At 38.1% G+C, this 21,596-nt stretch overlaps 1 protein-coding gene across 5 annotated transcripts in view; it reads left to right on the top strand.

Moving 5' to 3' along the window:
• LOC135932975 (ras/Rap GTPase-activating protein SynGAP-like) overlaps nucleotides 1–7,273 on the top strand; it is a 58,967-nt gene extending 51,694 nt beyond the window's left edge. For 4 of the 5 annotated variants that reach the window (XM_065470784.1, XM_065470783.1, XM_065470779.1 and 1 more), the window contains exons 18-19: nucleotides 540–612; nucleotides 3,451–7,273. In XM_065470784.1, coding sequence (XP_065326856.1) covers nucleotides 540–612; nucleotides 3,451–3,477 — 100 coding nt within the window. In that variant the 3' untranslated portion in view covers nucleotides 3,478–7,273. The remainder of the gene's footprint in view (nucleotides 1–539; nucleotides 613–3,450) is intronic. The other variant, XM_065470785.1, reaches the window with a different exon arrangement.
• Nucleotides 7,274–21,596: the final 14,323 nt, after the last annotated feature.

Here is a 21,596-nt window from a genome sequence, read left to right as displayed (position 1 = left end):
AATATCAATGTAAACACCTCTGGTGTGGTTATGTGTCAAGTTATTTAACACTCATTGATTTTACTGTAGTAAGTATTAAAAGGAGGAGGAAACCAGGCCAGAATAACAAAGATGATAGCTTTGGGGCAAATACTACTTGGAATGAAGTTGAGTTTATAACTAATGAGATGCTGGTGTACCACAATAAATTCCTTTCTGAAAGCTACATTTTTACAAAATGCACAAAGCTAACATGTCATCTCATTGGGTTGAAACCATATGAAAAGATGGGTGTACACTTAACCGTCTTAAACACACTCATTTCACAAATTCTCTATCTCCACAGTTGAGTGTGAACTTCCTCAGTAGCTGAATCAGAGCCTCGGGAGGCTCTGATTCAGCTTCAGGCAGCTCTGAGGATAGCTGAATGTGCCCACAAACATGTCAAGACCTTAATATCATCATATGGCCGCATAATCCTACAGTAAAATTGAAGAACACCGGCTTCATTATTCTATTTTTGTCAACCGGTATGTTTGTTTCTATTTCCCTGTTGTCAGACTCATGGCTGTGGAAGATGAGCTGAGAGGGGGTGCCATTCCTGATATTAAGCCTCGAATCCTCACAGACCAGGTTTGTGCCTGTGTCTACCTCTTTTATCATCCCTATTCGCTAATCCAGTCATGTCCTAAAACACTTTTGCTTCATTCTTGCATCACATCCAGAGCATTTGCCGCAAAGCCAGTGCAGGGGAAAAGTTTGCAGCTGTCATACACGCCGCTTATCCCCATCTTTCAAAAGTACATATGTCACATCTGAAATCACATCTTACCATTTACTGCACACGCCTGAAGGGGGAATGGCGCTGATTCTCAAAATCAACACCTGGGGTTTATGTACTGAGTGTGTCTATGTGAAGGAATAGCACGTCTTCAACACAGAAACCGAATGTTATTTACCACAAAAACACGCATTCATCATTAGAAAAACCTTGACTGTGACTCACCAGCAGCATCACAGTAATCCTTCAGGGCTTGGTTTCATGAATGCACCATGTGGGCTGAATGGTGACGCAGGTGAAGAGGCTGTGCGCGCGGCTGCTGAGTTAGTGCCGAAATGTGCTGTACTTAAAAATATACTGTCACCTTCTTTTGAAGCTCTCGGTGTCAGGAGCAAACAGTAAAAATAGCCTCTCGAAAATACAGACCACACATAGAAATCTTCAATGGGCCTGCTGTGAGATTGTAAATGTTTTTACACCAGACTTCTCAAACAAATGTGAGTGAGTGATGAGGAAAAACAATCAAACCCTGCAACCAAATTTAGACCCTAGTAAAACAGTTTCATTTGGGCTAAGCGCTAAGTAGGATTAGTCTTTTAGCTCAAAGTGCTGTCATGGGGTAAATACTCGCTGAAGAAGAATAAATGTGTTGAGAAATGTTATTCCTTCAGATCTGGGGAGTTGTGCTAATTACGATGAGCCTCCTCATGACCGAAACTGAAATTTAAACAAATGGTTTAAGACATGTTTGTCTGCCTTCTTCAAAGGAATTAGATGGAAAAAAATCTTTATAGAAGATTTGAAACTGCTGCTAGCAAACGTTAGCTTAGCTTAACACCAAGACTGGAAACTGGGGGAAAAACAGCTACTCTGGCCTTTTCCAAGGTGTCTTTCATGCACCTCAGAGGCCTCATCATTGATGTATTAACAGCAGATTTGGATTAAAGCTAATATCAAACTAAAAAAAATCAATTAAACTGACCCTGCATTGTTTTGGTTTACTCTAGATTAAAAGTGAAGAGTAGGTTATGTGTTGGTCTGTTTCTCAGAGCAGTAACTTATAGGAACCTCTGCTGGTTGTTTTGCAATAGTTGCTTTCAGTCCAAACCTCTCTGGTGGCTACAATCTTGTGCAAGATCTTGAGTCACCCCTCAGTTCTTTATGTTTTTGTTTTTTTTTACATACACAATTTGTGCCAATTTCTTCAGTTAAATCTACAAAAAATGCCAATGAAAACACAGTTTTATGGGCATAAAACACTATTTTTATACCAACAAGGTGATTGCCAAAGAGCTATTAGCTGAAATCTTGGCATGATGTGTAGTGTGGAGGGGGGAAAAAACAAGTGTCAGGCCTAAAAAAAAAACTACCTAAAGCAGATGAACAGTAAGTCATGTCTTGAAGAAACAGGAAAAATCCAGCAAAGACCTGACAAGACCTGAGAGATGCATCTGGCCCTTCAGCTGATTCATCAGGCATTTGAAGCCTTATCAGAAATGATGTCTTTGGAAGGATGGCCACCCAAGAGGCCATTCTTAAGGAAGGGAAATGGGTAGAAAAGGCTGAGGTATGCCAAATTACACAAGAACTGGACTGAAAGTAATCATCAATGTTTACAGAGGTGGTCAGAAGAGAGGTACAACAGTCTGTGCCTACAGCTAGTTGTGTTGGGGATCTTTTCAAATTTGATGGAATCATTAGTGCAGAAAAATACTAATTTTGATCAAACGTGCAATATCATCTGGAAGTCATCTGATTGGCAGCGGCTTTATTTTTCAGCACTGCCAATGCAGTAAATTCATACCTGGATAGAACAACATGAAACATCCTCAGTCACTGATTGGCCTCCACAGAGCTTGAACCTCAACATCACTGAAGCAATGTGGGATCATCTTGAAGATGAACAGAACAAAAGTCAGCCAACATCCAAAAAACATCTTTGAATGTCATTCACGCAGGCTGGAGAACAGTTCCTGAAGACTACCTAAGCTACAAGATAGCTGCCTACAAGAGTTCAGGCTGTGCTGAAGAATAAAGGTGGTTTATGTCCATTTAATAAGTTTAATAAGTTTGCACCTTTTCTCAATTTTTCTAGCAAAATACAAAGAAATGAATGGTGGCTCAAGACGTGTTTGCACAGTACTGCACCTGACTGTGACTGCCAACTGTGGAGGGCAACCTGTGATTTAAATAGCCTGGAAGTCTTTTTCCCTTTATTTGCATTCTCATCACTAACAGGAGGTCTGAAGTGCTGTAATGACCTGGGAGCAGCTGATACCATAACATAACCTCTTGTTATAGCAGATGGCCAGTAGCAAGTTAGGGGTAATTGCTAACCAACATTTTATATTTTGCTTTGGCAACTCTTGTGCATTAAATATAAGTACTTACTTTGTGGTAACGACCTAATAATAATCGAGCACATTGAGTTATAAAGACTGACAGTGACTCTGAAAAAGTCTCTGCACTCTGAAAGCACCTACTGCCTACCAGCTAACAGATTTTGACAGAACCACACTAGCTGTTACCAGTCTTTGTGCTAAACAAAGCTAACCAGCTTTTTATATGCTATACAAACATGTGTGGTATCAGTTTTTTCATCTAACTCTCAGCTGGAAATCCTATTTCCCACCCTCATGAAGATTTAAATGAAGAAAAGTACTAATTTGACCCTTTTTCTCTCCCTTTAGTCTATCAGCCAGGGATATGGATCCTGACTGCCAGTTCCAAAGTGACCAGAGTTCATGATGGTCACTTCAGTGTAAGAAGACTGACTCAGACCCTTCTCTAACAACCCCCATCAAGACAAAGCTCTGCAGTGGATCCAGCAGGACTACTGGAGGCGTCAACTCACATTCTTAAATAAATAATGACAAAAAAAAAAAAATCTTGCACATATTCAAACTTAGCCTGTACCAGAACTTGACAATCAGCTTAGCACGAGGACCAATGTGGGAAGTGAATCTTCTTATGAGCCAGTGTCACAACAATGGCAATACTATACCTACTGAGTTTCTTTATTTAATCGGGAAAAAAGTACGAAGAGGTGTGCAAAACTCTGGGGGATAAAGATGTACTCACGGTGTTCCCTCCTACGAGCAGCACGGCTTCTTCTCGCTAAGGTGGCTGCAGACAAAATGTAAAATAGGCTTTTTATAAGCACAATATCCCTTCATGCTAACGCCTGTGACGAGCGACAGGCGTCAAATCATTTGCCAGCTGTTATCCTCTGATGCAGGGCCCAAGCAAAGACATATTTTACTATTTGGCTCTAGTGAAATCATATAGTAACATATTGTCATTGCAAAAGTATTTTCACTAAAAAAAAAGAAAAGGTGGTTATCATGATTTTTGCATCCTTTTTAGTATATGCATTCCATCTAAAAAGATGCCAAACAAGTCCTACAGTCACCTTAAGTGTTTAAGTACAATCTGAATCTTCTCGTTGGTTTACTTTGTCCTGGCACGCAGTGTAAAGCCTTGACTTTCAGTGTACAGAAAAATTATTTCGTAAAGCTACTAAAATCTTTGTAATAATGGAGAATACTTTACAAAAATAAGCTTAAATTAACTTTATAGTATTATTAATAGTGATAATTGTGATAAACTACAGTAAATCTAACATTTCAAAGCAGTGCTACAAAGTGTTTCAACGCAGCATTAAAGAAAAATTATGGGAGAATGTAAACATTTGGTTTAAAGATGCACTTCACCAGTTTTATACAGTGTGAGAGAACTAGTTAGCCTTCTTGGTGTGTCTGGAGGGGCTTTGGCTGATCAGAGAAAGTAATCCTGTCAGTGATGCCATCTGTGCTTGAACCATGGTCCTGTGCTACGAAGCAAGTTAAACATACCCAGGATATCTGGCTTCACTTACCCTAACATTTGCAGTCAGGCTCGGCGGTCACATCAAGGTGGTTATCAACTTAATAAGTTCACCCAGAGTTTATCCGTCTAGCTACGAGTCCGTTTACGTTAAAGGGGTGGCATTAGCAGCATCTGACCAATCGCAGTCATGAGACCACTAGCAGCAGAGCGACTGATTTTACAAAAGTAAGGCAAAACTATAATATTAGAAAAATATGAAGAACTAAACACAATACAGATGGAAAGCAACAGAGCTGCTGCAGACAAAACAGTAGAAAGGTGCTGTAGAGTAGTGTTAAAAGCGGTGCATGAATGTGTGTACGCTTTAAGTGCTTTTTTCAGTGGAAAGACCTGCTGTATTTAGAAAGTTTAACCTATCTGAAGCAGTATCAGTGCTCTGTCACTGAGTCAGAGGGAAATCTGATAGTTACGCCATTAAATCAATATTGTTGCTTACAGGATGGTTTTAGCTTTTATTCCTGCAGCTGGTGTTCAAGGGTCTAAGAGCAACAAATATTAAAATATAATTTGGTATAAAGTCCATGAGTACAAATAGGTGCTCTGAGGGATCTTCCAGGAATAGTGAATTGGTTGATACTGATTTTGTATTTGTTGATCTCTGATCTCAAAGATAACCTGCTCTGGACTGCAGGTCAGCAGCAGAAGCTGCCACGGTGATGTACACGGGTTAAAAGTCTAGCGCCTTTTGTAATGATGAAATCCAGGGTAAAGCCTCAAGTTACCTGGATGAGGCTAAATCCTGCTTTGAAACACGGGTCTTTGAGGACTCCCAGGGTTTGTGCTATAAACTGGGACTGTGGAGTTTTGGAGACATGACAGTTTTTCCTTCCTAATAACTACCTAACTCCCCTGGCCAAGGCCGATGCCTTAGTTTACCATTTTAAAGGAAGTGATCTATATCTTAATGGTCCAAAGGTTAACCTCTCCCCACGTTTAATAAAGACGGAAACAGCCTAAAGGTCTGGGACGTTTGTTGTGCTAACTTCCAGCAGAGCCTGGCTTTTTTTTTTTTTTTCAAATTCATGTTACTACTTAATTTCTTGTTTTTTATGATATGTTTTGAAAAGATAATGTCTTGAAAAGATAACACTAACACAGCTCGTCACAGTTTTCCTGACCTCTTGGGAGCTTAATTGGTTACCTTAATTGCCTGTGTGCTCTTTTTAAGTAGAACTGCAATAATGAGCAATTCAGTGAACTAACAAAATTAACCAGCAACCGTCTTCATAATGAGATTATCAAACAGTGTTAGGCTGATGCTTCTCTTACAAAGTAAACTGGATTTATTTTGGGTTTTTCTTTTTGCTCTTAGCGATGCAAAATGTCCATTTGAAAGCATCACCTTAGGCTTTAGGAATATTTCATTGAGTGTAGTGGTTCTAACTTGGCGTAAACCAGCCTATCACACCTGGTATTTTTTATGTGTATCTTTTTTTTAATGTGTTTTTTTTGTGTTGATTTTGCTGCTTGACACTTTGTAACCCTGGTTTGAAAAGTGAAATATAAATAAAGAAAATTTAACAAACATGGTCTTAAAACGAGACGTGCACCTGGACGCAAATCTTATATAACAAGTAGTGAGTTACTCATCTGTTGTGTTTAATGTCTCTGAAGCATAGGTGTGCAACAGTTCTGCATGTGCTTTTTAAATGCAAGGACAAGTAAGTCGGTTTGCTGTCAGATATACTGATGTACAAAAACAAAACAAAACAAAAAAACTACAAAAAAAAAAAAAACCTACTTTGACACGGCTTTCTTATTGGAAGGCATCTTTTTTAATCCAACCTGCTGACTCTTCTGCTTTTTTCCAGAAGAGTGTGGCATTCAGCCTTTTGCATTATACAACATGGGAGTATAGTGAGAAATGGTCAGAAATCCGAGAAACGAGAGAGGACACAGTGAAACCAACTGAACAATAAGACGTTTACAAGCAGGGATATGTAGTATATGTGCATAGGATTTGACTGCCTTACAGTCTGTGCCACAGGGCCCAAAATAACAATGCCAATACAAAAAGCTGTAAACTTTGTATATTAAATGTCTTTTTCTTTTTGTAGTCAGGTGATGAATTAATAAGCAGTGTGTTGGTTAACTCTGTATGTTAGAAACATTTACATTACAAATTTCATGGTTGATATCATTTATCCTAACCTCTTTGCCTTTAAAAAGACATTTTATTTCAAGATAAATATCAATGATACAAAGTTAAATGTTTATGTTACCAGAACTGTATAAAATAGCTTCATGTATATCTATTCTTATATGTAAAATGTATTCGAATCAAGGGTAGGCCTTCAGGCATGTTGAAGTTGTGGTTTAAAAAAGAATTTGATTCTTATATTATTCTAACTCTTAATGCTGCAATCCAGAAACTGCAGCGCTGCGGCTGCGTTCGTGGGACGAGAGCTGATTAAGTTCATTTTTGCTCCAGATGAAATATGACAAGAGATTCATCTTAATAGCTTGCCTACTTTGTGTAACCAAACTAGCAGTGGTGCTTTCAACAAATGCTGGATTGCAGTTTTAAGCAGTCTTCTTTTGGAAATATACGTTTATTTATCTGGCCTGCATTGCAATACAGTATTTTGAAATGTTATACTGCACTTCTGTTTTCACTTTACAAGAAGCTGCAATCCATAATCTGCGAAAAATGTTTTTAAAGAATATATATATATATATATATATATATATATATATATAAAATGGTATACCCATGTATTATTGAAAACTTTCTCTGTATTAGCTGCAGTGGTACAGTGTGCTACCTCTGAAATCCTCCCCTCATCCCCCTTTGAAATTTAAGGTTGTTTTTCTGTTTCGTAACGTTACCTGAGAGGGTACTTTATTCCATTAAGCTAAAAATCCTCCTTTTATTTTAAAGCTACTGCTAACAAACTAGTTATAATTTTGCTTGTTTAATTGCTTAATTCTATTTTTGGATTTCCTGTATGCAACCGTTGCCATCACAGGACCGTTTCTAAAGTCTGTCCTGTTTGCTATTGTTTTTAAGTGCCATTAGCATTGCAGTCATACTAATGTTTTTTGAATCGTGGGATGAGATTGAGCGTGTTCCAGGTATTTGACTCTCAGGTGTTATGAGGAACACAGAGATTTGATGCACAGAATATCGAACCACAAATTTCAACGCCGAAGCAACACAAAGTTCAAAGAGCGCATTAAATGAGGGGTTTGTGCTAACGCTAAAGCAACCGCTCTGCTTTTATCTGGGCTGGCTCTCTGCTCTCATCTCATTCTTACAAATAGTTTAATTTACACCTTCCCTTTTAGCGTTTGTTACATAAGAGGAAGAGGAGTTTATTTTCTTGGTCCAAATAAAAAATGTGACAAATGCCCCACTGTAACAAGACGTGATGAGGAATATTATATAAGATGCTACTGAAGAAGTGCTTTATCTTTACATAATCATGACATATTTTAGACGTCGTATGAACCTTTGTTGACCCAAGGGAGAATAACTGCTGCTTTGCTGCAGCTACAGCAAGATAATAAATGATAATAAATGAGATTATATATGTTGTATATTTTAAATAAGGGTACTTAACATCAACATATTTATGTTTCTAAAATGGATGTATAGCATTTTAGAATGAAGCAAAATATTTTTCTTGGCAGCTATTATTCTGCACAATTGACCTACTGTGTCACAAATATAGAGTCAGTGGGATTTCTGACTTGAATTAGGCCTAGTGGATGTAATACCTTAATTTACTTGACATTTCTTTTGAAATAAGCCATGCCCCATTGATAAGCCATACCCTCCAGTCCCCTGATGTTGTGTGGTGGATGTTTAATGTTGGTAGTTTTATTTATAATGGTAGTTATTGTAGGTATGATTGCGCTTGTAATTATTATTATTATTAGTGTAAGTATACTTGATTGATATGATTTGTTTTGTTTGAACAAAGGGAATGTATTCATTTTTCAGGTGATTTTTCTGAGTGATTTAAATAAATTATTAAATCCCTAATCAAGAATCTGTTATTTAAAGTACTTGAGTAAGTTACTTTTAAACTGAACTGTAACACGATTGATCCCAACCACCTTAATGGGGAATCTTCTTAACACATGAAAGTTGCCCATGGAGTTCCACATGGTTCTATGCTGGGACCACTCCTTTTTACATTATACATACTTTCCTTAGGCAGTATTATCTAAAATGTTGCATATATTTTCTTTGTTATGCAGATGATACCCAATTTTATTTATCTGTTAAGCCAGATAACACAAATTGGTTAATTAAACTATGGTATGTCTTGAAGATGTAAAGGCTTGGATGGCCACTACGGTTATGTTACAGTGGTGGTTTATATACCACTTCTGCATGTCATTAAGCAGTATCTTCTCTCTCTCTCTCTCACACAATGTGTTTTATTCAGTCTCCCCGTACTCTCTTTTTTCTCTTCCCTTTTCCCTGAACCTGGTTCTACCAGAAGTTTCTTTCTGTTGATGAGTTTTTCTTTCCCACTGTCACCAAGTGTTTCTCATAGGAGATTGTCTGATTGTTGGGGTTTTCTCTCCAAAACTGCAGAGTTTTTACTTTAGAAAATTTATTGAGGCAACTGTTGTTGTTATTTGGTGCTACATTAAAAAACCTGAATTCACATCTGATATGTATACTGAAATTGACTGTGCGCTCAGTTTGTAGAATTGTAAGATTCAATATCTAAGAACCATAAAAGCACATTTGAAAAGACAGAAAAGTCACTGTGAGACTTTTATGGGGACAGCCTGGGGTACATTTTCTGAGCTTTTCAGTAAAGCAGTTGATTAAAAGTCCACACGCACAGCCCCAGATCATTCTTAGTCTCCCACTCATTGTGGAGGAGGTGGCAGTCCTCTGTCTGAATCCATTTCCTGTCTTAAATAAGCAAAATTAAGATTCAGTAAATGAACTTGACAGCTGTACCTATCAATATTTCATAGTAAAAACAGGCAAAATGTCTAAGTGAAATGTGAAAGAGGTCATCCAGAAGGACAAGCACACAGAGAATATCAACCAACAGCTCTACTCTATTGAACAGCTTACTGTTTTGGTTCGCTCTCAGCAGCCGTGTTGCTTCTAAAAAGAGCCAAATATTTCACCAGGAGAGTCCAAACACAGAGTTAAATGGAGAATTAATATAAACATAAGAAAAACGATCTCAAACCCATGATAATTTTGGATGCTGCTGAATGTGTGTGCTAAACATGTTTTTTGTGGCATCTTTAGAGGGCGATAAAATTCCAGATGGTTTCATCTTGTTTTGATGCCCTAAAGTAGTCAAGTAAGGAACTAAATGAATAAACAAATACTTTTTTTTTTTTAAAGAAAAAGTGTTACAAATTGGGAAGCGCACTTATTCAGTTATTGGGAAAACTGGTTGCTTTTATATAACACAAAGACTGGTGCTGCAAGGCAATCAATGAAGTTCTAAAAAAAATGAAAAATAGTATTTTACAAATGAATTTTTGTATGAATTAAACAAATATAACATAGCAATTAGCTTTTCAGCTGGAGGAGGCACTAGGCAGACCCAGCTGCTGCTTTTTATTTTTCAGTCTTTGTGCTAAGCCAACTGCCTGCAGCTGTGGTATGACACAGTATAAGATAATTACAATGAGAGTTCAGTGTTTTATTTGGTGCAATACCACAATAACAACATTTTAGTTTCGCATCCAGCACAGTCATAAAATCTTACAATGTTGACAAGCTTGGCCTCAAAGTCGATCTATATTTACTGACGCTACTCAAGCTGCTATAATACCTCCCAAATGTATACCTCTGAATGCTTTAGACTTTCAGATATACTGCCAGAAGCTTCGCCAGCTTCTTTGTCATTACAAAGGAATAAAGACCAAACTATTTTCAGTCAAAATGCACTACAACAGAACTTGTCCTCTGCCAACTCGCAGATTCCTTGTGTCACAACTAGGCTAATCATAATCCATCCCCTCAAGTAACAACCTGGCTTAGCATTTTCCCTTGTCATTTCAATGGCTGAGTGGGTAATGGGATGTCAGCTGCTCTCCATCAGAGATCTGCATGATGCCAAAGGACTGCAGATAACCAAATGTCTGGTACCCTGCAAGAAAATGAAGGTGAATCAGTTTCACAGCTTCTGCTGCTCTTTCGGTTTCCTCTCAGCAACTCCTTCACAAGTCCCGTAGGCTTGTAATATATTTATGCTAATTATTGCCACACTTATATGTCTGCAGAAGCCCACACCTTCATGGTGAATTGAGTCATGTTTTTCAATGTCAATAAAGCTCATTTAAATGTGAAAACACAGAGAGATCTCCTTTTTTTATGATGACTTCTCTATGCATCGTTAAAAACTGACAGAAATAATTCGTGCATAAGCTACTTATCAGGGTAGCTTGCTTTATAAAATATAATTAAAACCATGAGGATTTCTGAGGCCATTCTTGAGGATTAGCTAAATGCAGAGGGTAATGGACTCAATGTAGCATCTTAAGGGAATAGCTTGATATTTCAGTATTCTCCTGCTTTCTTGTCCTTACATTAAAATCACTCTCGTGTCTGTGTGTTAAACGTAAATCAGGAGAAAGTGGACGATTAGGAGGAGGAGAAATGCAGCTAGCCAGGCTCAGTCTGAAAGAAATAAAATCCACACCTCTAATGCCTCAGTAACATTAAAGTAAAAAAAAGGATGGTAACTTCCTCGCAACTGAGAGAAAAAATAAAGTGTTGGTTGCCTAGCGATTGCACATTTCACCTGGTGTCAGGCAACTTGTTTCCAAGGAATCGTGAAGTGAGGCCATGGTCCAACTCAGACTGACCAAAATCACTGTCAGACAGATTGACAAAGGTTTTCCAATAACTTCAATTCAATTCAGTTCAATTTTATTTATATAGCACCAAATCCCAACAACAGTTGCCCCAAGGCATCTAAACAGGGTGCTCAACTCAGCTAGTTGCAGACTGGTGGTTTTCTGGTTATACCCCTATATAACAGCAAGGTTGCCCAGTGCCTATGCCATTTTGCTCTTAAATTGCCATCCTGTAACAACTAAGTCACTATTTGTGGAGGACATGTCTGTGCAGGTTCTCAGTTATCCAGGTCATGGTACTGTAAGGAGCTTGCAAAGACTTCTTTAACTTAAAGAAGTCCAGTCGCTTTCAATCCAAGCTCCCCTTTTGAGCTTGAGGGTCTGGCTCTGAGTGGCAGCAGTTAATGTGACTTTCTGTTAAAGGTAGATTTCTCTATGTAGACATCGACAGATGGCAACAGATTTCTGATTTTTGCAGATTTATCTCACTTAATCACCGCATTATCACAAACAGATTGCACGTAGATACCAACTTGACCTCATTCGATCCATTTAATTGCAAACTGATATCAGACATGAATCAGTCTTACTACCCCCTTATCAACAAAGTTGCTTTAAAAAAGCAACTGTCTGCAACTGGTCATGCCCCTAGTCCCCATCTTTGAAAACAAGTACACTGCACATGGTTGCAAACATTTTTATCATGCTGCATTCTTCAACTGCTGTCTTCTGTATTTTAATTTATTAGAATCTATTTTAATCTACTGTTTTATTGATATCTTTTTCTCTTTGTAAGATGACCTTGGGTTTTAGAAAGGTGCCCTCAAATAAAATGTATTATTATTATTATTATTATTATTATTGACTGTAACACTATTACTGCATTATTTCTTACTTGTTCAATCAACACTTTTCTTCATTAATAAAACAGATCATTATCTTTACCAAGCTAACCCTGTTACATGTTAAAGAGACAGGTGTGTGAGTGGTGGTATCATTCTCAGAAAACTCAAGTAAGATTGGCAAGACAGTAAATTACCATATTTCCCAAAAATGTCCAACTATTATTTGGAAAAAAGTATTTTTTTTTTTTTAAATACTAAATGTATATTTTCACTGGGTGCCAGCCTCCTCTGAAACATGTGAATGTTAGTATGCTGTGAGTTTGGACCGCATCTGGTTTTAAAGATAAAACAATAGTGCCATCTAGTGGCATACCCCAGTGTCAGACTGCTTTATAACCAATAATCACATATATTCATTTTTTTCCTTCTTTCCAAAGAGTGAGGAAGTGAGACACAGAAATCAGCCATATTTGACAGGTGAACTGAAAAACAACAGTGCAAATTTCTCCTGGGATATACACGTTTCACCCAGAAACAATGCACAAAATGTGCAAAAATGGCCAGGATGATTGGCCTACAAATTCCCCCACACTACAGTCTTCTTGAGTATAGGATGTGCTGGAAAAACAAGCCTGCTCCTGCTCCCATCACCTTACAAGATCTGCCATGTGTGATTTCTTTGCATGTGTGGAATAGATGGGTTGTTACTGACATCTGCTGAGAATTTGATGTCAATCTCATTTTAGAAATATATTAGAAAACCTAGAAAACTGGTGATGTGCTCAATATTTCATTTCCCACCTCATCATTTGGACCATTTGAGTGAAGAGCAAACAAGCAATACAAACTCATGAGTTCAAGATTAAGATGGATTTTATTTTTTATTTGTATTCAAACAAATGACTCGCACACTGTAAAACCAACACAATCACAATTTTCACTAACTGTTCCAAATACATGTACACATGAGATTTAAACTATTGTATAGTGTTTTAAGTAATATTACAAGCAACTGGAAGATGCAAGTGAAAAGAAATTGGACAAGACACTAGAAAGAGCCATTCCTAGAGCAATTACCGTGTGATTGCTGTAAGCTGTTGCAGGTGGCGGTTTTACATGCTAAAAAAGGGCAAGAGTTGCTTGACATTTTAAGCGTGGAATCACGTCTCAACCCTTTAGTATATGAGAGTGTAGTTGCATATTCAGCTGAGCAGTTTTTATTTTAGTAGATTAAGCAATCAACCTAGCAAAGCAATGTAGGCAGTGGAAGGATCTCTTCCCTTTTTGCCTTAATTACATAGTGATAGTTACATGACAGGAAAGTGGGGAGACAGCGCACAGGTTACAGGCTGCAAATGGTCTGGTGGCGGAAGCCGGCGATGACCCAGCCCCCACACATGGGGCGTGCACTCTACCAGGACCTCTTTTAATTAGATTTATAGTGAATTAGTGAATACATTTTTACAAAGTGTTACAGACTAAAGCACAAAGCTTCATGCAGACACAAAAGCTTCGGTGCAGTTTTAGTATCACAGCATATCTCAAATAGGTATCTTGCACAATCTTAGATGGGAAACCTTCGTATTGCACACTGAAACCTCGGAAAGCATCCATCCTTGTTCCATCGTGTTTCATAAAGGTGTAAGTGTTTCTCATTTGATTACTGTGTCGTGACATTACAGCGCGGAGGTTACAGTTGGCAGTGTTGACAGAGGGACGTATCTCCTCGTGTCAGTTTGGGACGTGTGGCTGAAAATGCTGTTGACTGGAATACCCAGCTGGCCTGCTTGCCCTGACCCCGCCTCAGAATTTATACCATAGGGCACCTTGGACGTAATGGCTAAACTTAATTTGAAAAGCACATTAAGGAGAGCTGCACGGTACTCTTTTCTAACCAGGCAGTAGATGATGGGGTTGAAGCAGCTGCTGGTGAAAGCCAGACAATTGGCCAGAGGGAAAAAGTACGCTTGAGCCGAGTAGAACGAGGGGCTGATATCAACCACGTCAAAATGGATCAGGGCTCTCCAAACCGTGAGGATGTTGTACGGGAACCAGCAGGCCCAGAAGGAGAACACCACCACTGCCACCGACTTTGAAATATCAGTCTTTCGCCGAGAGTTGCCGCCTTTCAGTTTATGCCGACAGAGGAAACGCATCAGAAGCAGGTAGGAGAGGATGATAATGGTGTAGGGCAGCAGAAATCCCAGCACAACTCGCAGGAGGTGGTTTACTTCAAGCCATGTTGTAACAGGGAAACGGAGCAGGCATATTGTGTCGTTGCCAAGGCCCACATGTTTCAGTTCTGCAAACACAGCTCGGGGTACGGCCAAAATGAGCGCTCCGGCCCAAATAAAAGCTGTGGCCAGCGGGAAAGTCCAGGATCTGCTGCAGAAGGAAGCACCTGGTTTGAGAGCAGTTGCCACATAGCAGTAACGAGTCAAACTCATAGCTGTGAGGAAAAAGCAACTAGCAAACACATTCAGCCCAGTGAATAGGGACACGGCCTTACATGTGCCCAAGCCAAAGGGCCAGCTATAGTCCAGCGCAGTATCAACAGCCCAAAATGGTAACGCCAGCGAAAACATTAGCTGAGCCACAGCTAAGTTAAAAACAAAGAAATTGATATTGCCTGTGGTGATGGTGTGAGTAGAGTAGAGGAGGAACATTACTAACAAGTTCCCCAGTATTCCAGCTGTAGCCACAATAAAGTAGACCACAGAGATGACAATCCTCAGCCAGGGGGGAGGATTAGGAAACTCCAGCCAGTTGTAAATACTCATATTTTGAAAAATCAGCTCAGAGTTGTTACAGAATGTGCCTGAACCGCAACTGCTCAGGATGCTTTTGTAGAGCTCAAGTCTCTGCAAGTCAATGTTTGACATTTTGTCAAAGTGAAGGTGAAGTTTGTCCTGAAGATGGTGAGATGTGTCCGCTTGTCCTCTTTTTAACTACAATAAATTAAAAATGTAAGTCTTGGCAGTCTGTTTATTAGATGACAATCATCTGTCCCTGCAAGGAAAGAGGAAGTTATTACTGCATAATAGGCGCTGGAGTTTATGAGCAAATAAGTAGATTAGCTCTGTCAGATAAACAAATTACACTAAAGTGTTAGCCACAGAGTTCAGAAAAGCCCCAGAATTAGTTTGTAATGGCGCAGTTATACTTGTATGAAATAAAAGTTATTTTTTGACGACAGCCAATTAGATTCACATTGCTTATATTCCCGATACGTGCTCGATTTATCAGTAAATCACTTATCAGTTATCTTGGAGATAACAGATGTGTTGTAAGTGTTGCTTGATGAAGAAATCTTCCTTTTGAATTTAACAAGTTTTAAGATGCAGCATGAGATGACCTAAATATGTGAATAATACTGGGACCCTGAGATGGTCAAAGCCGGAAAAGCCCCTGGGATGAACAAGGATTTCTTTTTAAACAAAAATAAGTTCTTTTTTTTAAAATAAACTTTCTTTTCAGCTTTTCAAGCGCAGTCATTTTTTTCATTTCATTATATAGCAGATCAACAGATCTCCTGGAGACCTGTTATTTGTGAGCAAAAAGGAAAAAATTATTTCAAAGATAAGAATTAAAAAGTTTTTCACATTAAAATACACTCCTGGATTTAATTTTTTTTAGTTGTTTAGATTTTTAGAATGAATTTCTTATAACTTTAGAGGAAATATTGTTCGAGTACTTTAATTACATAGATATATATACAAGTACATTATCATCTAAAAACATTTTTCACTTGAAAAATCATGGCATCAACCTTCAGAGGTAAACTGTCTCGCATGCACAGGGTTTTTTCCAAGTTCAGAAAAGTATGTTCTGTGTTGCTTGATTTCACACTAATCTATAGGCTGTAGCATGTGATCTGTGTTGGCAAACATTACAAAGCATCGCTATCAGTGTTATACGGGGTAAAATAAATATTTTCACATTTGCATTTAAACATTTTAAAAACGTAATTTTTTTTAAAGTTTTCTTGATAACCAGAACATTTTTTCACCACAGGGGACTTTAAAACAAACAAAAACAAAAACATCTGCCATCTTTTAAACGGTCCCCTTTACAAGCTGTGGGGCGAACACAACGTGTTTCTATGCTTTTTAAAACATTATCTTTTTTTTTTTTTTGTAATATGTGTATTGCTACACGACATCTCTTCATTCTCCTCTTTCCATTGTTTGTCTGCCAACACCTGGTTTCCAATCTTTCTGTGTGTTTCATTCGACCTAATATGTTATATCGGGGTAGATACTCGTATTGGTAAATAGACTGTAGTGTGAAGAATTAATGAAAGTGTTAGCTATATATTTATAAAAAGTTATTTTACTTACATTATAATCAACTTGGGTTTGTTTTTTTGTCGATTAAAATATGATTATTGAACTGTGATTTTTAGTTGCTACAATTTCTGTCGCCCTCTTGGCTAAATCTGTCTTTAAAAATAAACTTTTAATGTCAGTGAGACTTTTGATGGATACATAAATAATATCTTACAGCCACTTTGCCCAGAAAAAGCTTTTACTTTTTGATAGGAATGGTCCTCCTTGCTCAAAATGACACGATATCATTCATAAGGGATTTGTTTGACAGATTTTCGTTCAATCAAGCGCTTAATTTCATTAAGTTTTGGGGGGAAATGCCGGGAAAGACTTTTTGGCACAACACTGGAAAGTTGTCAAGTCGAAAATGAGGAAACGTTAGTTACCTTACCGATAACTAACGTTTAACGGTGTGACTGTCGCTTCGGTCTTTCTCCCTGAGCGTTGGTTTTACATGTGAACATAGCCGAAGCCACAGCACAGCCTTCCTTTAACGTGTGTGAACGGGGATTTGTAATCGGTTGGCTTCTTGCTTGTACAATTCAGAGTTTAGCAGTGGAGTTAATTAGTTACATACTGTTACATTCGTCTTAATGGGCGACAAATGTTTGTGTCACTATTTTATGCTCATGTCGTTGTCTGACTGCACAAAAAATTAAATATGTATACGAGAAAAGCTCTAGTGTAAAATCGGCTGCATTAAAAATGACGTTGATGTGAGTAAGCAGGAGAGAAGCAGACAGATGTAACCCGTTTCCCTGTTGTTGTGAAGACTTTACTTTTAAATAAAAGTTAGAAACACTGGCACAGTGCCAAGCTTGCATTTACACCCCACCTTGCAACTGATAAAGGGTATAATAAAACACAAAGACTGTGTCTTTGATTACGGTAATAATCCAGTTTAGTTTGTTATAAAGTTTCTACCCACAAGTTCATAAATAGAAATAAAATTTACATAAATATATCTTACCCGACTATCAAAAGGTGGCAGGTCTTCAGCAGGTTTTTGTAGCCTCTGTTGCATCGTGCCAGACAACAGCAAGAATGTCCATGCAACCCACTCTGAATGCATGCAGCTCCACCCCATTCTGTTTTTCAGTTTGCATATTCAGAATCAGCTAAAAAGTTCGAAACACTAAGAAACTTCCCTTCCACGCAAAGTCACACTGCAGAAGCTCCACATATACCTAAATGGACATAAATGACCCTGATCCTAGGTGCTAATTTGGAGCAAAGAATATTCTTTAAGATGATAGGATAAATCACTGAGTCTTCACCAACTTGCATATATATGCAAGTGTATCATAGTATATACACTTACACTTTAGTAGTATTTATAGTACTTACTTATTGAGTAATTGTTCTTTGACTGGTTTCAAAAGACATTGATTGTAAAGTAAAGAAGCAAGAACTGAGACATACTTATAAACTTTAATTAATTTTTTCTTACACTGTCAATTAATTTGTAAATTGATTTATTAATTTTAGTACAAAAACTTCTGAATAACAGATTTTATAAAACATAAAATCCACATTTAGATTTTTCGAGAAAAAAGTGATGACATTTCATTTATTCAGTTCTTGCTTTACTACATTTCTTACTTGCTATTCTTTTCTAAAGCAACAGTATATAGACCATACGGTAGTTCTTGATTTAGCTCCAAAGGCTACGATTTTCCTGTAAATTTCCCCCACAGAATCCTATAACATTGAATGATTAAATCTTCCTCTAAGGATCTTTGCCAGGCGGCTACAGGTAACACTGTGTTTGACATATTGATTATGAACACAAGATTATGAACACAAAAGTATAACAGCACCAATTTGTATTCTTGTTTTTTCTTCTATTTATATCTGAGTCATTGCTTGGAGATTAGATTGAGCAGCCGAGATGACTCTTTGTTACAAATTGTTGATAGTGGAAGGAACATCAGCAGTGACCTACGAAATGAGATTAGGTGGGAAAAAGCGGAAGAGTGGGGAAATTGATTTATGCTGCTCTGTCTAAGCTGAGGCATCGCCATAAACTGGCTGAACAAAACAAGCAGCTCTCAGTGTTCCTGTTTTTACTGCCAGCAACAGGTTTTCAGGAACTGCGTGCTAATTCCAGCCTGTGTACTTTCCTCAGTGACCGGTCTTTATCTTAATAGTGCGACAATAGAAGAGGATTCTGAGCAGTGTGAGAACCTTGCAAACAATATTTTGAAAAAACTCAAATAGCAGATTAGTTATTGTCCAGGGCTTGTCTATAATAATCTCCAAAGCTGTACAGTTATTATGTTCTGTCTTCTTATTAAACTGCATTAAACACAAATGTTGAAAACACTGGGTAATGGTTTTGTGAAAGAGTATATGCTGTGCTATCATTTGAGCTTTAGCTGTTAGATGGACTTTGTTAACATTTACCAGAGCCAGGCTAAAACTTTCATCCTGTTTGCAGACATTGCACTAACCTAAGCTTAAGCAATCCCCTGAAATTTCCTGCTAATTTCCTGCAGATCTTGTATCATCGGAAGAATGTGAGTATTTCCGAATCTGAAAATATTTATCTAACTGAGTGTTTCAGGCAGGCCTCCAAAGCAGTAACTAAACATGGTAATAAATCACTCTTCCCAGTGTCAAACAAACAAAACAGATACCCAGATGTGATAAATACACTTAAATGTAGTTCAATGGGATTTGCTTATTAATTCCCACAGTTGCCTCAGTGGTGCCATAAATCTAGGACTATTTAAGTGTATGGATCCCACCTACACCACAATGGTGTGTCCATCTCTGAGCGTGCCAGCTGAGTTGCCTCAGGGAGCACAAAGTTCTGTGGGCAGAATGAGACATAACTTTGTCGCCACCCTGTGTGAAAATGAGAAAACAGCAGATAACTTGAGTCTAAATGTAAATGAGAGCGTGATTGAGTGAGCCCCCTAGTGTCAAATGCCTGAGCCAGCAACAAGCAGCCTGACCACATTTACTTTGAGGTTTCAAAAGCCTGCAGATTTTGCAGATTATTACTTTTACTTGAGGTTGTTTTTCTATTTCTTTAGTATTTAATGAGATATGGTAATCCTACTGATGGCAATAAATGCAAAGTATACCAAGAAAAAAAATCAAATTAAAAACTAAACTTGAGGTATTGTAGTGACCATAAAAAGTTGTTTTAGTGATCAGATAGTAGGAGAAAAAAAGAAATAAAAAGCACTATGTAAGGTAAGTGCGGTTTATTAACATTCAGTTATAATTCAGTGATACTAAATTAATATGTTTGAAAATGAAAGCAATGGGCAGCTTGAAGATTCTTACATAATTAAAATGAAATGCACACGGTATTCACTAAATTGTTGCTGTTCTACTGGGACCAGTGCATGTGGCTAAAACCTACAAAACAGCCCCAAAATAACTGCTTGTAAAGTTATCCATCCATCCGTCCATTCGCTTCCGCTTATCCTTTTCAGGGTCGCGGGGGGCGCTGGAGCCTATCCCAGCTATCATAGGGCGAGAGGCAGGGTACGCCCTGGACAGGTCGCCAGTCTGTCGCAGGGCTAACATACAGGGACAGACAACCATTCGCACTCACATTCACTCGCACATTTACACCTAGTGGCAATTTGGGTTATCCAATTAACCTATCCCCACAAGCTGCATGTCTTTGGACAGTGGGAGGAAGCCGGAGTACCCGGAGAGAACCCACGCAAACACGGGGAGAACATGCAAACTCCACACAGAAAGACCCCGGCCTGATGTTGGAATTGAACTCAGGACCTTCTTGCTGTGCGGCAACAGTGCTAACCACCGTGCCACCGTGTAAAGTTATGTTTCTGTTAAAACTGTTTGAAAAAGAGAAATCGATTCACCTTTATAGTAATGTTTGCAGTTGTATGTTGTGGTGACTATAACTCAGATAGTCTAGCCTATCACTGGGGAGCCTTGAGCCTAGACTATGAGAAATGCCTCTGATATAGTGTGAACAAAGTTGTGGAAAGACACATTATAGCATAAAAAATAAACTGAATATTTTACACCTTCCCATAGTTAAAGTTTTCATTTTTCATGTCTGTCAGTCACTCATATGAGCCATCCATTAATAATCAATGCCTATGTTAACATATATAGATGTACATTTACTGTATAGTAGATTTACACAATATGAAATAAGTAGCAGTAGTAGTACTTTAAGCAACTTGATGACTGGAAATAAAAACAGTCTTTTTGCACCCCCGAGTGGCCAAATGAAATAAGGTTAGGATGAAAACATCAAGGAGTTACTGAAATATGTCCTCACTTTCAGTATGACAGATATGCTGCAGAATATGGCCTCTGAAAATATGCTTCACTGCCATAGATCCCAATACTGCTGGAACTGGCATGACAGAGAGTTAGTTTCTTAGGTCATCTATTTAAAGGATTTCAAAAGGTAACTCATTTTTGAAAATCTCTGACATTTGGCCCACATGTTCTAAACAAGCTGCTGTGCTGTACAGTCAAGGCATGGTAAAAAATTTAGCAGACTTCCACTAAACAGTATGTCTAAATAAACACATTACTGTTCAGCTTATGGATTTGTCACATTCTTCAAGCAGAAAAAAGAAGAAAAACAGGCAATAATAAAGCTTTGTCACTTGGCCCCCAAAGTAGGACCTGCATCAACTGTCTGCCCCTATTAATTAGTACTCTTAATTTTACAGTGATCAAAACATCTGGATAAGTAGTAGGAAAGTAACGTGGTATGTTTATTCAAGTCCTTCACTAAAGTAGAGGTTCATATTACTTTTATGTTGTGCTACTCTCTGCTTCCCCACTAACATTTGCACTAACTCTATCATTAGAAACAGACTGATGATTTCCGATTGATGCTTCTCTCATGTCTTTTCACTCTGTGAGTTACACCATTGCTGTATTTAATCAAACTCAAAAAGACTTTAATTGCGCTCTTTATAAAATAGCTGCTAAAAACTCCATTTGGTCACAGATGGCTCCTCCTCTCTGAGC

The sequence above is a fragment of the Pelmatolapia mariae genome, linkage group LG22 (genome assembly GCF_036321145.2).
Source record: "Pelmatolapia mariae isolate MD_Pm_ZW linkage group LG22, Pm_UMD_F_2, whole genome shotgun sequence".
NCBI lineage: Eukaryota > Metazoa > Chordata > Actinopteri > Cichliformes > Cichlidae > Pelmatolapia > Pelmatolapia mariae.
This window is presented reverse-complemented; position numbering and strand designations above follow the sequence as displayed.